This window comes from Macrotis lagotis, chromosome 5, assembly GCF_037893015.1.
Source record: "Macrotis lagotis isolate mMagLag1 chromosome 5, bilby.v1.9.chrom.fasta, whole genome shotgun sequence".
Lineage (NCBI taxonomy): Eukaryota > Metazoa > Chordata > Mammalia > Peramelemorphia > Peramelidae > Macrotis > Macrotis lagotis.
The window spans coordinates 226,039,134-226,054,464 of NC_133662.1; the positions used below are offsets into that span (position 1 = coordinate 226,039,134).

General features: G+C 40.3%; 2 protein-coding genes across 3 annotated transcripts in view; both read left to right on the forward strand.

Moving 5' to 3' along the window:
- The window catches only part of LOC141488492 (myomegalin-like), a 49,768-nt gene extending 43,135 nt beyond the window's left edge, over nt 1-6,633 (forward strand). The window contains exons 20-23 of one of the 2 annotated variants that reach the window (XM_074188596.1): nt 253-485; nt 2,123-2,570; nt 5,579-5,835; nt 6,584-6,633. In XM_074188596.1, the coding sequence (XP_074044697.1) occupies nt 253-485; nt 2,123-2,570; nt 5,579-5,800 (903 nt within the window). In that variant the 3' untranslated portion in view covers nt 5,801-5,835; nt 6,584-6,633. Of the gene's footprint in view, nt 1-252; nt 486-2,122; nt 2,571-5,578; nt 5,836-6,583 lie in introns of those variants that run through there. The other variant, XM_074188598.1, reaches the window with a different exon arrangement.
- LOC141488493 (myomegalin-like) overlaps nt 5,846-15,331 on the forward strand; it is a 40,562-nt gene continuing 31,076 nt past the window's right edge. Inside the window, 5 exon segments of the mRNA XM_074188600.1 lie at nt 5,846-6,700; nt 9,436-9,667; nt 9,669-9,953; nt 12,014-12,249; nt 14,998-15,049. Coding sequence (XP_074044701.1) covers nt 6,562-6,700; nt 9,436-9,667; nt 9,669-9,953; nt 12,014-12,249; nt 14,998-15,049 — 944 coding nt within the window. The 5' untranslated portion in view covers nt 5,846-6,561.

The following is a 15,331-nucleotide window of genomic DNA, read 5'->3' on the forward strand; positions in this document are numbered from 1 at the left end:
CCAGAAGAGGATAACGGTCATCCTAGAGTGACCTGTCCACTTGCAGCCTTTCTTGTCTGTTACATCCATCCCCTAACCCCCAAGGTCCATTCAATGACCTTAAATGCTGCCATCTTTACGGGCCAGGGAAGCACTTGACAAAGAAAAGGACATGGATCTCACTACTTTCTTCTTGGTGATTATCAACCCTTTGGTTTGTGGATACTTTCACCTTTTGTGATCTAACCAGTTTAAACCTTGGTTTCTTTTCAGTACATCAAAGAGGCTTCAGAGAAAAGACTGGGGACAGAGGAAACCCAACTTTCTAATCACCCTCCTCCTTCCCCACCCCAGGGACACAAAACGAGTGGCCTTGAGGAGGAAGTACTCTGCCTAAAGGCAGAGATCCATCAGCATCTGGAACAGAAGAGAAAAGCTGAAGGGGAGCTGAAAGATCTGAAAGCCCACATGGAGGAAGCAGGATTTTCCTCTGTTTCCCATATCAGGTCAGAAAAAGGCACCTGTAAGAGAGGAATTCTTCTAGGATAGGAGCTGAGTTACCCGAGAGACTTGCTGGAAGAACATTAGCCTTGGCAGATGAGAGACCTAGGTTCTAGGAGAAGGACCAGGTGCTAATGTTAAGTATTTAATGAATATTATCTCACTTGATCATCACAACAACATTGGGAGTTTTTAGGTCATTTTATAGTTGAGGAAACAGAGGCAGATATAAGTTAATATATTATTATTATATACAGTTGGGACAGAAAGCTAGTTTTGGAATAGTTTGGGATATCATAATGAATGGAATGCTGAACTTGGAAAGGACCTCAGAGGTCTTCTAGTTCACTCTAATCATTTTTTAAATGAGGAAACTGAAGTACAGTAAAGCTAAGTGTCTTGCCTAGGGCCACAAAAATAGTAAGCACTTGAGAAGGGCTTTGAACCCTAGACTTCCTGATCCAAGTCTATAAAGCCTTAAGTTTAACTTTATAATAAGGTACTGCTACATGTCTTACATGTCCTGGTTGTGTGACACTGGCTTTAAGTGGTCCAGGTCACTGTCTAACATTAAAAGTTGCAGACAAGTTGGTGAATGGAAATAAGAGAGGTTATTTTCACATTGATGCAATCATAGGGCTGGTTGAAAAGATGGAGAGTTCTCAAAGCCAAGAAGACCTGGATTTTTTAAAGCAGAAACTGACAGATAGTAACTAGGTAAGCTGAGAGCTCTAGGTAACAATCTAAGACTAAGATTCAGAAGAGGTGACAGGTGAAGGAAATTTTCTCACAGGGAAGTTCCCTATATCTGTGAAATCAGAGGCTCAATCCCTGTTCTTACTGTCTCTCTGTCTCTCTCCTCTGTCTCTGTCTCTGTCTCTCTCTGTGTCTCTGTCTCTGTCTGTCTGTCTGTCTGTCTGTCTGTCTCTCTCTCTCTCTCTCTCTCTCTCTCTCTCTCTCTCTCTTTCTCCCTCTGTCTAGTGCTGATGTAGAGAGATGGGGGGTGGGAAGAGAAAGAAAGACAGAGATACAGAGATACAGAGAGAGAGGAGATGGAGTAGAAACAGTAGAGAAGGTAAAATTCAAATCATTTTACTATTCATTGTCTTGATAAATTTAGAGTTGGGTGGAAGGGGAAGAAGCATAATGTTTAGAAAAACAATAATAACAAATTAGTTTCTTTGAAATGTTCTATGAATTTTATTGCTGCCTATTTTTCCTGACCTTTGTCATCATCTGTTGAAAAACCACTGCAAGTGTAAAAATAAAAAGTTCCCTAGAACTCATGGGAATTAATTTGTCCCAAACAGGAATAGTTTTGCTTTTTGTCCCTCAAGAGAAATTGCAGAGTTCTTCACAAGGGTTCAGACATTCCTGGCTCCTCAGGAACTGAGATCCTATACTGCCCATTGTAGGAAAAAGCTGAAACTGAGAGTCAGAAGACGTAATAGACTAGTCCTGACTTCTACCAGAGGCAGTAGACCTCTCTGAGTGTTGGTTTTCTCATCCATGAAATGACAAGTCATCTTTGGCCCTTTCCAGAATGAAACTTCTGTTATCACCCAATTATGTTTGTTGGAAGAATATCAGATATGCTGTTGAGGTCCTGAGCTGATGCTGTGTATCTGTGTATATCCTGTAGGAAGACCTTGCTGAGTCTGTGCTTAGACAATGCTGAACTAAAGGAACAGATGGGAGAAGCAATGTCTGAAACGTGGGAAATGGAGGAAGACAAGGAGAAGGAGGAAGGACTGGTGGAGGATGGCAGACAGGGTTTGAAAGAAGACAGCCAATGTGCTGAGGTCAGAAAGCTGCAGGGGAAGCTAAGGAATGCCAATACTGTAATTAACCTCCTCAAAGAGCAACTAGCACTGAACAGCAAAGAAGGGGGCAGTAAGTTTAATCCACAACCTATTGTCCACCTGGCCAAAGAGAACTACCAGCAGAAGACAGTTGTTTGGGCTCCTGGGAAGCCCTCAGCTGTTGGAGAAGAGATTCAAGACAACAAGGTGTCAATAAAGCCATACTCCAGACCCCAGACCCTTGACCTTGAGTCTGTCCTTGGTTTACAACCCAAGGATGGCTACCAGGTAAGTACAGACTTCTAGGAGAAAAGGCTGAACAGGGAGCCATTCTATCTGTCCTTGATTGGTGGCCAAGATAGTCCAAGTGGGATGTGGGAGATAGGGTCCACCAAAAGCCTTCAAAGTCTTAAACATTCTCTTACATTCTTTTCTTGGAAACACCTTTATTAGGAGTTGTTCTGGGGTTAAACAATAGTGATGCTTCCCTACTGCCTTGCCCCAAACCTGACTTTCAAATCAGATAGGGTTGTCTTGGAATATTAATCAGAAAATCTCAAGGTTAGAAAGAACCTTGAAAGACATTTAACCCAAGTCCTTAACTAATTCATGATACAAATTTAGTTTTAATGTTTTAGTTTTATATAAAACTATATATATATATATATATATATATATATATATATATATATATATATATACATGTTAGTGGGTAGAACAACAACTCTGGAATCAGGAGGACTCATCTTCCTGAGAATAAATCTGACCTCAGATATTCCTAGGCTCTATGACCCTTTGTCATACACTTTGCCTTTATTTCCTCATTTGTAAAATGAGATAGAGAAGAAAACAGTAATCCCCTCCAGTCTTTGACAAGAAAACTCCAAATAGGGTCACAAAGAGGCAAGCAGGACTGAAATAATTAAAGAACAAAAACAAATTTGATCTGAAAAAGGGATGACTCAAGGAGGACATGAGAGCTATATTGGGAGTAGGTTTGTTTTGCTTGAATTTAGAAGGAAGACCCAGAGTCAGTAGTGCCAAAGAGGTAACTTTAGGCTCAGTGTCAAGAAAATCTAATTAGGGCTGTACAAAAATGAACTGTACTGCCATGAACTGGGCTGCCATGAGAGATAGTGGGTTGGCAGTTCTTCATGGTGGTGGTGGAGGGGTCTTCAAAAAAAGTGGTCAGATGTTTACTTTGTTGGGTGTGTTATAGTGAGGAATCTTTTTTTGTGTATGGGTTGGATAAAGTGGTATGCCTTCCAACTCTCAGATCCTTAATTTCAAATCTATTCTTTATTAACAACTCTGAGAGATGTCTATTTAAACAATTTTAGTGATGGGGAAATCAGTTACTGTTAGATATGAACTGCCAAACCCCTTTTTTCCAAAGTGGGGTGACCTGACTCCCAATAATGAAACTTAGCCTGCAGCAACAGAAAGATTATTATGTTAAACAAATAAACATTTCCCACAAAAAATGGGAATTCCCCCAATTGTGAGGAGAGTCCTGAATAGAAGCAATGTCCATTCTTATATATGGTTTGGAAAGCTTTTCCTGACCCTTCCAAATGAGGGATTGCTCCCAGTCATCAAGGATAGACTCCATATCCCCTATATCACCCCTTCCCTCATCATAGGACACGTTAAGCCTCAATCATCTCAGTGTATAAGTTACTATGCATGAAGCATGCATACCTGTGAAAGGTCAGACACTCCTAGGTTGACCCCTGACCAGTTTGAGCTGGGTTTAGGCAGAGTCTGGCTTAGAGAATTCTTTCTGTTTGGTGATTGGTCGGGGTTATTTCTTTTATCGCTTTTCCTTTTCACATTCCTGCATGTACACTTGTGTCTTTTGGCCTAATCAATAGCCCCAGTGATCCCTGTCCTTATGATATACTGTCCTGACAGTTAGCTGTGAAATTCTGACAACATCCTCTCACATCCTGAGGAAACCTAACACTCAATAAGTTCTCACGGTTGCCTTCTAAGGCATACATACTTTCTCTTTATCATGTTAAGTTGGTGAGTGGCACCTCTAGGCAGACCAACTGTACCAGATATGATACCCAGTTGACATGAGTCTAGGCAATACCTCTGATTATACATTAGCACTTTGCTCACTGCCTTCATTGCTGGCCTCAGACTCTGCTCCTTGACCCAACTATGGACCTCTTAGAGTTTAGTACTTTAGTACTTTTACTGATGTTTTTCTCCTTTTGTTGAAAAGACAAAATGTTGGCTTCAATCTCTTTCTCCCTACTCTATGCAGTAGGAATGAGGAGGAATGTAAGATTACTACTTCCTAGACTCATTTTAGGATGACAATCATAATAACAACCAATATTTATATAGAAGCTGGGGATGCAGTTACATGTTTTGTTCAGTCTCTCAATCATGGCCAACACTTCATGACCCCATGGACCATAATATGCCAGGCAGTCTTCTAAAGTCTGTCCAAGTTCATGCTTGTTTTCATGGCACTACTTATCCATCTCATCCTCTGCCATCCCCTTTTCCTTTTGTCTTCAATCTTCCCCAACATCAGGGTCTTTTCCAATGTGTCCTAGCTTCTCATCATGTGACCAAAGTATTTAAGCTTCACCATTTGACCTTCTGGTGAAGAACATGAATGAATTTCTTTAATTCTTGATTGATTTGATCTCCTTATTGTCCAAGGGGCTCTCAATTTCAAAAGTCATCAATTCTTCAGATCTCATTTTCTTTATACTCCAACTCTTGGAGAAAATCATAACTTTGACTTTATGGATCTTTGTGAACAAGGCAATGTCTCCCTGCTGGTTATCATGCTGTTTAGATTTGCTAAGTGCTTGATAATTATTGTGTCATTTGACCCTTATAACAACTCTGGAGGTAATTGCTTTTATTTTCCCCATTTTACAAATGAGGAAACTGAGGTAAGCCAAAGTTAAGTGACTTGTCCCGATTCTGTCCCAATTCAAAACTGGATTTGAACTCAGGTCTTCTTGACTCCAGACCCAGTAGTCTATCCACTGCACTACTTAGCTACAATAATGAGCTACTACCCAGTCTGTTTGAAAACTAATTTTGGGGAACTCAGTATCACAAAAGGCAGTCTATTCCATTTTTATATAGATCTAATTATTTAAAATTATTTAAGTCTAAATCTGCCAAGTGTTACCTCTCTTCCACATCACTAAATCTCATTCCAATCCTTGGAACCTGCATATTCTCTTTTCTTTTCAAGGCTAAATACTCATTCCTTTACTAAGATTCTTTACTGATCAACTCTCCCTTTCGGGCTCTTTCAGGTGGACAGCCAAGGTCAGTTCAACTGCAATTGGTCACCAGCAGAATCTAGTCTGCAGGGGCCAACTCACCAACTCCACTCTCAACTTGAACAATGTAGACAACGCTACCAAGATCTCGAAGAGAAACTACTGGTGTCTGAAGCTACGGTCCAAGTCCAGGCCAGCCAGTTAGAGCAATACCGAGTCTTATTTCATAAGTTCTGGGTTAGAAGTCATCGATAACTGATGAATTGTGAATTACCTTAGGTGTTAGTAAGGTATGTTAGATTTCTCTGAAGAGATCAAAATACTTTATAGGCTTTTAAAAACCCTTTTCTATTAATTCTATCTTTTCCATATTTCTGGAAAGGAGGAAGAGATACTGGTAAACTGAGGCACAGTATTGTGAAGCAACTAGATCCAGTTTGCATTCTAAGCAGAACTGGAGCTAAACCCAGATTTGGAGATTTCTGATAAAGTCCCTCCACCACTCTATCTCTTGGAGAGCAGGCTAACCTGCTCCTCTTTATCCATACATCCCATTCTGTTGTCTTCCACAAATTATTGTCCGGATCATTTGAGATTTTTTAACTTCCCACAGATTCTCAAAGCTGCATCTTAAAACAAATGCTTGAATAATATATGAATCTGAGAAGTACTGAGCAGAAGAAAACATTGACTTTCAATAACACAGGGCTCATTAATGTCAATCTTACATGGTTACAGCATTTTTTTCTATGTTTTAGCTAACTCATTTGAACTTGAAAATAACTCCGTGTGGCAGATTATGTAAGTAGGAAAAAATACTCATTTTTCAGACACAGCCCTTCCTTATACCTTCCAACTTCAAGCCTGGTATTCTTTCCTTTTGTTCTGTAAGGGAGACAGCTTGTGTAAGAGTCCAAACAAAGCACATGTCACTCTCCAGAAGTTAAATGCCCACTGGGGATATGAAGATGACAATGACACAAAACTAATAGGGTTTAAAGGCAGTGACAGACACAATGATTCTCTCTTCTTGGCCAGGTGAGCCAGGAGTGAAACAGGACAGCAAGCAGGTCCAGGTGGATCTCCAGGACTTGGGATATGAGACATGTGGCTGGAGTAAGAATGAGGCTGAGTGAGAAGAAACCACCAGCCCTGGTAAAACCAACAAACAAACAACAAAATGTGTGAGAGGGGAGAGAGTGCAAGAGAGAGATAATGAGAGAGAGAAAGAGAGAGAGAGAGAGAGAGAGAGAGAGAGAGAGAGAGAGAGAGAGAGAGAGAGACTGAGAGAGAAAGGGAGAGAGAAGAGCTGTGTTGCCTCTATGTTAGCCCTACACAGGAATGTGCATATCCTTGATCATGCCATCATTCATAAATGTTCTACTTCCTTGAGGACTTTGAATTTTCCTGCTATGATCATCATCTTTTAATGTTGTATTTCTCCTTATGCCTTTCTCCTACTAAAACTCTTCTTCAGTCCCTCTAAGCTATCATAAACCTTCCTTCCTTCTTTGGCCTCATTCTCCTTTCTCAGTCTACCACATTTACAAAATATCATTCTAAAACTCTACTCCCTTCTAAGCTAAAATCCCTGAAAATTTCGACTGAAATTGCTTATTTGAAAGCCTATAATATTCTCTTAATTGCCATTGGGAAGCTGGTGGTCAGTGGATAAGGGTGCCTGAAGTCAGGAAGATTCGTCTTTCTGAGTTTAGTCCCAGCCTCAGACTCTATCACTTGCTGTGATGCTGGGTAATTCACTTCAATTCTGCTTGCCTGGATTTTTAGGAAATAGTAAATTGCTTCAGAATGTTAGCCAAGAAAATTCCTTTTCTTCATCTTAATCCTTCTTGGCCTCTGTATCATTTGACACCCTTGACCAGCTTTTCTTGCTAGATGCTCAGCTTCATTTTCATCAAGATTCTCTCTGGGCCCTTTTCTTAACTGTCTCCCTGTTCCTTGTCAGTCTCCTTTATTGGCTCTTCATTTTTATCATGCCACTAACTGTGAGAGTATCTTCAAAGATCAAGTTATGGAAGCCTAGTCTTGTTCCTGAGTTTTATTCTCCCATCACTAATTGGTAGATAAGTCAATCTGGATACGCCTTAGGCTTCTCAAACACAATTTATCCCACGCGGAATTAATTCATTCTCTTTCCCCCAAAACATACTGATGAAGGCAAAATGTTCAAATAATTGACCAATTAATCATCTTTGTTTGTACCCTATATCCCAATTAAGGCTCTTGGCCATAATGAGCTAGTTCTGCCTATATAAGGTCATTTTCCACTTTCTCCCCTAGGAGAAGAGTTCCAATAGGGAATTTAGCCCATTCTTTTTTACAGAAAATAAACCTAATTTTATGTGTCTCATAATTCTGGGGACTTTGTCTTATGAATTCTTCACTAAGTTCAACCCAAACTTCATCAGTACTGCCAGGGATACCACCAGGTTCACAAACTTAGTATCATTCTACACTCTCCTCTCTCCTACCCCTTATGTCCAGATAATCTTTTGCCAGATCTCATTATTTTTTTTCCTACAAATTGTTTGTTTCCTTCATCCTCCTCTTTCTACTCAGAGCCACCATCCTACTTCAGGCCCTTATTACTACTAGCAGGGATTACTGTCCTTTTCCTTCAACTCCCTGCCTCAAATCTATCTTCACTTCATCCATCAAGGATCAGTGCCAAAGGGATTTCCCCAAAGCTTATGGTCAGATCTGATCTTGTCCCTTCCCAAACCCCACCCCCAGTACTTCCCTATCCTCTCTAGGATCAAATATGAACTCCTCTATTTGTGTAATCTAACCTTTCCTATCTTTCTATTCTTTTGACATACATAGCCTTTTCTCCCCTGACACCCACATATTCTACAGCACATCCATCATACTGAACAACTTGTCCTTCCTCACATACAAGAAGCTCCATCTCTAATCTCTATGCCTTTGTATAGAGTCATGGCCACTCCTGGAATGTGCTACCCTTCTTGCCTCTGCCACCTTAGAAGGCTTTTCCCTGTGCCCCCTGGCTTCTAGCACCATCTCTTCTAAGGCTGCCTTTTATTTTCCCTTGCAATACATACATTATTTGCACGTATTGATGTATAGAAATATTTTCTCACCCACTAAAATGTAAGTTCTTTAGGGGAAGGATTCTTCTGAATTTTTCTTTGTATCTCCAGAAGTTAGTACTTTGTTAGTACTTAATAAATTCATGTTGATTGATTGGTTGACTGATAATCTAGTTTCTTTCTTGTGCTGAAAAAGATATTGAGACCTAAGGTCATCATGTGACTTGCTACCAAGTGTTAATACCTTTTCTTCTCTGGAACACCTTCTTTTGTCTTTTCTGAATCTATCTTGTATGTGACTTCTCACCCACTGGATGGAAACTCCATGAGGGCAGGGACTATTTTGACTTTTTTCTTAGCACTTCCAGAGTTTTAACAAAGTGCCAACACATTTTAAGTACTTGCTGATTGGTTGAGTGATTTGATTGAGAATCTAACCCTCTTTGTATAGAGAAGGAAACTGAAATCCTGGGAGGTCATGTGACTTCATTAAGTTGATGTAGGTAGTTATATAAGACAGACAGTTTGAGCTCAGTTCATGTGAAGCCAGCACTCTTTCTACTAAGGTCCAACTCAAAGCTCTTGGATCCTAATGGCATTGGCAGGCACAGGTATCAGCCTTAACTTGTCCCCAAAGTCTCTTGTCTCCTCCCAATCAACCAATTGACTTTGCCCAAGAAGTGGAATTCTCTGGGATAGTTTCGGTTATCACAGAAGGTTGTTGTGGGCAAATTTTGTTTTTATTTATTTTTGCTACCTAAGTATAAATTATCACATCATCAGATGCTCATTGAGATGAATATCTTTTGTCTTTCACAGAATGTGAAGAACAGGACATATTCAGGGATGCCAGACTAACTAAAGGCTTACACACTCAGTACAATTTTCTGGAGTCAGCTCTAACCAGTTCCCCCCTGAAGAAGCCCCTGGGGAAACAGAAGGATTTCTTGGACTATGGAAAATCCAAAGACATTGCTGTTCTCCAGCAGTACATACGAGATCTTCTGAAGGCAAGGCTGCAGAACTCAGACAAGGTCATCCAGAGTCTCAAATGTCCATTCTTTCTCTCTAACGAATGAATATGCATCTAGCCTGGAGAGACCCAGAAAAATGAAGCTGAAGGGGGGTGATCTCACCTCCTCCCCATCCCACAGCCTCACAGATGATGATGAGGGCTGGCAATCTGATGGCATGGGGGTCTTTTGCCCACCTGAGATGCAGACCAGAAAAGATCTGGAGAAATTCATCCAAAGAGTGTCCTTGTTGGAAGCCCAACTACCAAAATCACAGTTTGAAGGGAAGCTGGTGGAAGAGCTAAGATCAGCCACCTGGCCAGGGTAAGGGGGGGAACCAATTTTGAGGGGGGCAGATCCAAAGGGAAGCTGATTTTGAGTTAGGAATGTAACTACAGATTTGGAGCTGGAAGGGCCCTCAGAGGCCATTTCATCCACCCCTCTCATTTTATAGAAGGCCTAGAGAGGAGAAGTGATCTGCTCAAATTACACAAGCAGTAACAGAACTGGGATTTGATCACAGGTGTCTTGATTCCAAACATTGTGTTCTTTCTACTAGAATAGTCTTTGAGATAATAGGGTGGGTTAATGCCCAAAGAGGTTTTGTATTGTTTCTCCTTCATTCTGGAAGAAGACTGACATCAAGGAGGTGATGTCATGACATGCAAGTGAATTAAAGCAAGGGGAGAGTGCAAAATCATCTTCTTTGGGGTCATCTGGGTCCAGTGGCCAGATATGGATCAAGACAACTGGAAATGGCCCTGGATGCAATGGCCTTTTCCCATTTGGTGATTGAAGTTAGTTAAGGTAAGAAAACAAAGCAGAGAATGCACTCTTAGTCAAAAAAAAAAGTAAATCAAATTGGGAGAGAAAGATCCTTGGTTTCTCAGTGATTAAGGCAGGTAAGAAAATAAATGAAGTAAAGAATTGCCTCTTTTGTGTAGAGGGGGTTTGTAGGGGGAATGGAAATCAATCTGGGATTTCTGGTCAAAACAGAAACAATTACTACATATATTGAGCCAATTTGGGTCCAATGACCAAATGGGCTTGACCTGGAATCTATTGTTGACTAATCAGTGAGTGCCTGAGAGAACTGGGGCCTATGAAGTAAGGAAAGAAAGAAGGAAGATGGAAAGGAGAAAGGAAAGGAAGACTGAGGAGTAGAGTAGACATGAAGAGAGGGAGTCACCTTGCTTGGCTCATGGATTTAACTTAAATTTTTTTATTTCATTAAATAGTTCCCAATTGCATGTAAAAAATTACATTTAAAAAATTTTGAATTCAAAATTCCCTCCTACCCTTCCCTCACCAATTGAGAATACAAGTAATGGTATAATGCAAAACAATATTATACTGGCTTCTGGGCTTGTGTTCATTTCATTCTATGATAATTCTACCTTTCAGTAGAAGGTAAGTTCTAGACTCTAGAGTCTTGTAAATATAGGGAACTCAAAACATTTGTTAAATTGATTCTTTGCCTCATTCAACTTCTTACTGGTAACCCCTCAGGACCGTAAGATCCTTGAATTCCTGGGCATCACCCCTTTTCCCACCCAACTCTATTCTTTATATAGTTTTTCATTCACCCACTATGAAATCCCAGTCTGTATCTCTGGGATATTATAGAGTATATATATATATACATATATATATATATGTATATATATATATATCATACAGAAAAGGAGGATTTGAATCCAGATCTCCCCATCTCATCTTTTACAACAGACTGCCTCTTGAAATCCTGACAAGGAATGTTTTTGTGAGGCAGAAGAATATATTATGTTATACTGTTTTAATAAGGTATATTGGATAGAGCATTGAACTTAGATTCAGGAAATCTGGATTTTAACTCTACACCAAAAACATTAGTAGCTTAATGTGTCTAAGGGCAAGTCACTTTCCTTCCTAAAGTCTCAATTTTCTTCATTTATAAAATGGGAATAATAAAACTTGTATTATTTCACACACAGGATTGTTGTGGGGAAAATATTCTTGTAATCAAATTGGGATCCAAGGGCCACACATGTGTAAGTTAGTATTAAAGTTTAAGGTGGGGTGATGTCAATGTGTTTCCTTTTTCTCCACTAAATGTGAGGGTACAAGGTGTTTGGCAGCTTCTGAGAGACACCTTCTCTTGGAAGATGTAAAGGCAGGGCTCTAGAATCAGTTGGATTGAGTACATTCCTGTCATTGTTAACCTTTGATTTCATCTCATGACCAATTGACACAGCTGATTCTCAGTGCCTGTAATAAAATTCAGGCTAAGACAGGAAGGCGACTTCTATGGGAGTTAGCAAACTGTCTCCCAGAGTCCTTAGAAATAACACACAGAGCCTCCCTTTTTCACCTTTGTGTTTGTTCTCCCATCCTTTGCACATCAGGAAATATGACTCCTTGATCCAGGCTCAAGCCCAAGAGCTATCCCATCTGCGCCAGAAGATCCAGGAAGGGAGAGGTGTGTGCTATATCCTCACCCAGAACCTCAAGGACATAGTGAAAACTTTTGAGGACCTCCTCCGAGGTACAGACATTGACTACTACCAGGGACAGAGCTTCCAGGAGCAGCTCATTCAGGAGAGCCAGTTAGCAGAAAGACTCACCAACAAACTCAACACCAGTAAGTCATCCCATGGACAACTGCAAGAGATAGGCCATTTCATCCTCACCCCATCCCCATGTGAGTGTGCTTCCATGACTTTTTTGAGGAATGTTCCCACACTTTTGGCCAGGGGTGCCAACTAGGAGAAAGGGGTCAGTCAACAAGAGCAAGTCAATGATCATTTATTCAGCAATTACTCTGCACCAGACACTGTTCTGAGAGTTTATTTTCAACCAGACAAACTGGCCAGTGATGAACAGAGTGGAGAGTCAGGAATCAAACAAGTTTAACTTCAAAGTGAGGGCAATGCAAGCAAGGACACATGTGTTGGGGGCCCCATCCCTAGTGGGGGGACCCAAGGTATTGTGAGATCTCAGAACTTATATCTTTATCTCCACAGTGAGTTGTAGCCTTGATAATGAGGGGTAACAGCAACAATGAGACAAGTTTACTCATTAGCATGACCAGAATGTGGGTACTTGTTCCCAGCTTTTCTGGAGCATGTCCAAGTTCAGGGAACACCTTGTAAGGCAGGCAAGAAAAATGAAGTAAAGAAGCAATGCAATACTTAAGTGATTTTGTCAGAGTAAGAGCATCCAGAAGAGGATAAGCACAAAGGACTCTTGTTCTGCCAAGCTTAGGGCACAGCTTGCTTTTCTGGGCCTTAGCTCTGGAAAACAGGGAGTCTTCTAATACCTTGATCGTATTGTACAAATGTAAGCAGAAAGACAGTCCTTGAGAAGTTTACATTCTAATAGGGGAAGACAATACTTAAAGGAGAGCTAAAAAAGGAGGGATTGGGTGTTCACATGCCCACTAGTATCTAGTAGGTGGTAGAGAGAAGGGGAAGCGGTATAAGAAGTCCTGTGTGGAGAATTAGGAATGAAGCCTGACACGAAGTGCCAACATGGTTGGTCTGGATCCTCCTCCTTAAGATGGAAGTTTCAGGAAGAACCAATTAATCAGAAGGGAGAGGCCCTCCAGGGCAGAGGGAACTTCCAATGTAAGTAGTCCCAAGGTCTAAAGGCAGCATCCAGGGTGAATAAATTGGTTTTTATAGCATGTGGAAAGTCAAGAGTATAGTATGAAGACTAATGATACTTAGTAATGGTACAAAGGAGCAAGGAGAAATATGCAATACTACTGGGGATTTGGGAGAGGGATTATAATGCCATCTCGGTTTAATTCTTCAAAGTCTCATAAATTGCCTCCTATGATGAAGGCACTGTGTACTAAGTGTTTGCAAAATGAAGATTTTTAAAATGATCTAATAATGCCTGCCCTCCAGGGGTTTATCTTTTACTAAAAGGAGTTGCGAATACTGCCTCATTCTTTCAAATAGTAAAGTATAATGTGAATAAGAGATATTATTAAGAAGTTTTATAAAGTGAATTTTTTTTTTTGCAAGGCAAATGGGGTTAAGTGGTTTGCCCAAGGCCACACAGCTAGGCAATTATTAAGTGTCTGAGGCTACATTTGAACTCAGGTACTCCTGACTCCAGGGCCGGTGCTCTATCCACTGTGCCACCTAGCTGCCCCCTATAAAGTGAATTTCCATAGTGAACAGCAAAGAAAGAATAAGAAAATAAATTTAGAAGATTTGGATGGGGGTGGGGTGGGGGAATCGAGTTGACTATGAATTTATCTAAAAAACAGGGACAAAATTGGAATAGTGAATCTGCCACACCAGTTTCAACAAATATGATTGTAAATACTCTTCAGAGACCGTAGAGGAAGCCATGTGTCTGAGAATGGGCCAATGGCAAGACTTAAGCTGTGGAATTTTGTTTGTCCTTATCTCCAGTCTGTTCCAACTCTTCTGCATTTAAAGGGGAGCTTTGCAGAAGAATTAACCAGGCAGTGATGCAAACCAGCAGGCTTTTATTTGGTACATTTTAATTCCCAAACCTTACATGATTTAACTTTGGAAATACATCAAGTGGGGAAGCAGAGCAACAAAGGAAGGTTACTAGGTCAACACACCCCTTACCCATTCCGTAAGAGAGGGCACTTCTAAAATCCTCATGATGGATACCTACAAAGTGATACAAAGATACAGGGAGAAGGGATGCCAGAGGGAATGTAATCACAACCTTAGTCACAATGATCCTCAGGTTATGGCAGGATGTGGGAAGAGAGAGGCATCAAACTGATCCACAGGGAGGCCATCCCTTGGATATGGTTTACCATTACACCAAGCTCTCACCACTACTGATTTTAGATAGGTGAGAATCCTGAGTCCTCACTCCAATAATCTGAGCAATTTAGTTCAAAAGCTTGGTGTTTTATTGGGAAAGGCTGAGTTTCATCACATTGACTAGGAAGTAATTAGAAGTCTTCTAGGTATTCCAGAAAAGGGAGGAGAGAAAATATTTCTATATCTATAGCAATATATATTCATACAAATAGATGGATGTAAAGATACCTATAGATAGATAAATGGATACAGATACAGAGAGATTGAAAGAGAACAACCATATATATCTCTCCAGAGCCCTGAACAAAGATTTTTGTATATTACTATAATCCTTTAGAGTTGGGAAGGAAGCAAAGATAACCTCTTCCTTTTGGTATGACCTTATGAAAATATACCTGGTCTTCTTCCCTAAAGACATAAAACAATGGAAGAAAAAAAAGTGTGTTGGGAGATGAACCTACCCTGACCACCTCCAATCCCCATCCAACCTAGAGGAGAATTCTCTTCTTCCAAGTAGCTCAGGTTGAATTTTTTCATTTCTAATTAGGCTATTTGAATTTTATTTTCAGAGGATAGAGGGAAGGTGGATGATCAATCAAGCCATGAGCTCCTGGCTCTCAGGTAAATTTAAACTACTACTGAGAGATGGGTGTCAGTAGAGAACCTTTTTTTCCTGAAGTAAGCAGAAGAGAGAGCCATAAAGAACTTTGGAGTTTTAAAAAAAGATTTGTTTCCTATAGCAGTTAAAAATGGCTAAAAATCAGGCTGTTCTTATTACATACACTTCCCTTTATGTAGAAAGCTTGCTTTTTTTGGTTTGCTTTAGTTTGCCATCATTTCTGTTTTTATTTGCCTATTTCCCAAGCTTAGTAACCTAGCATAAATCAGACTTAAAGATCAACC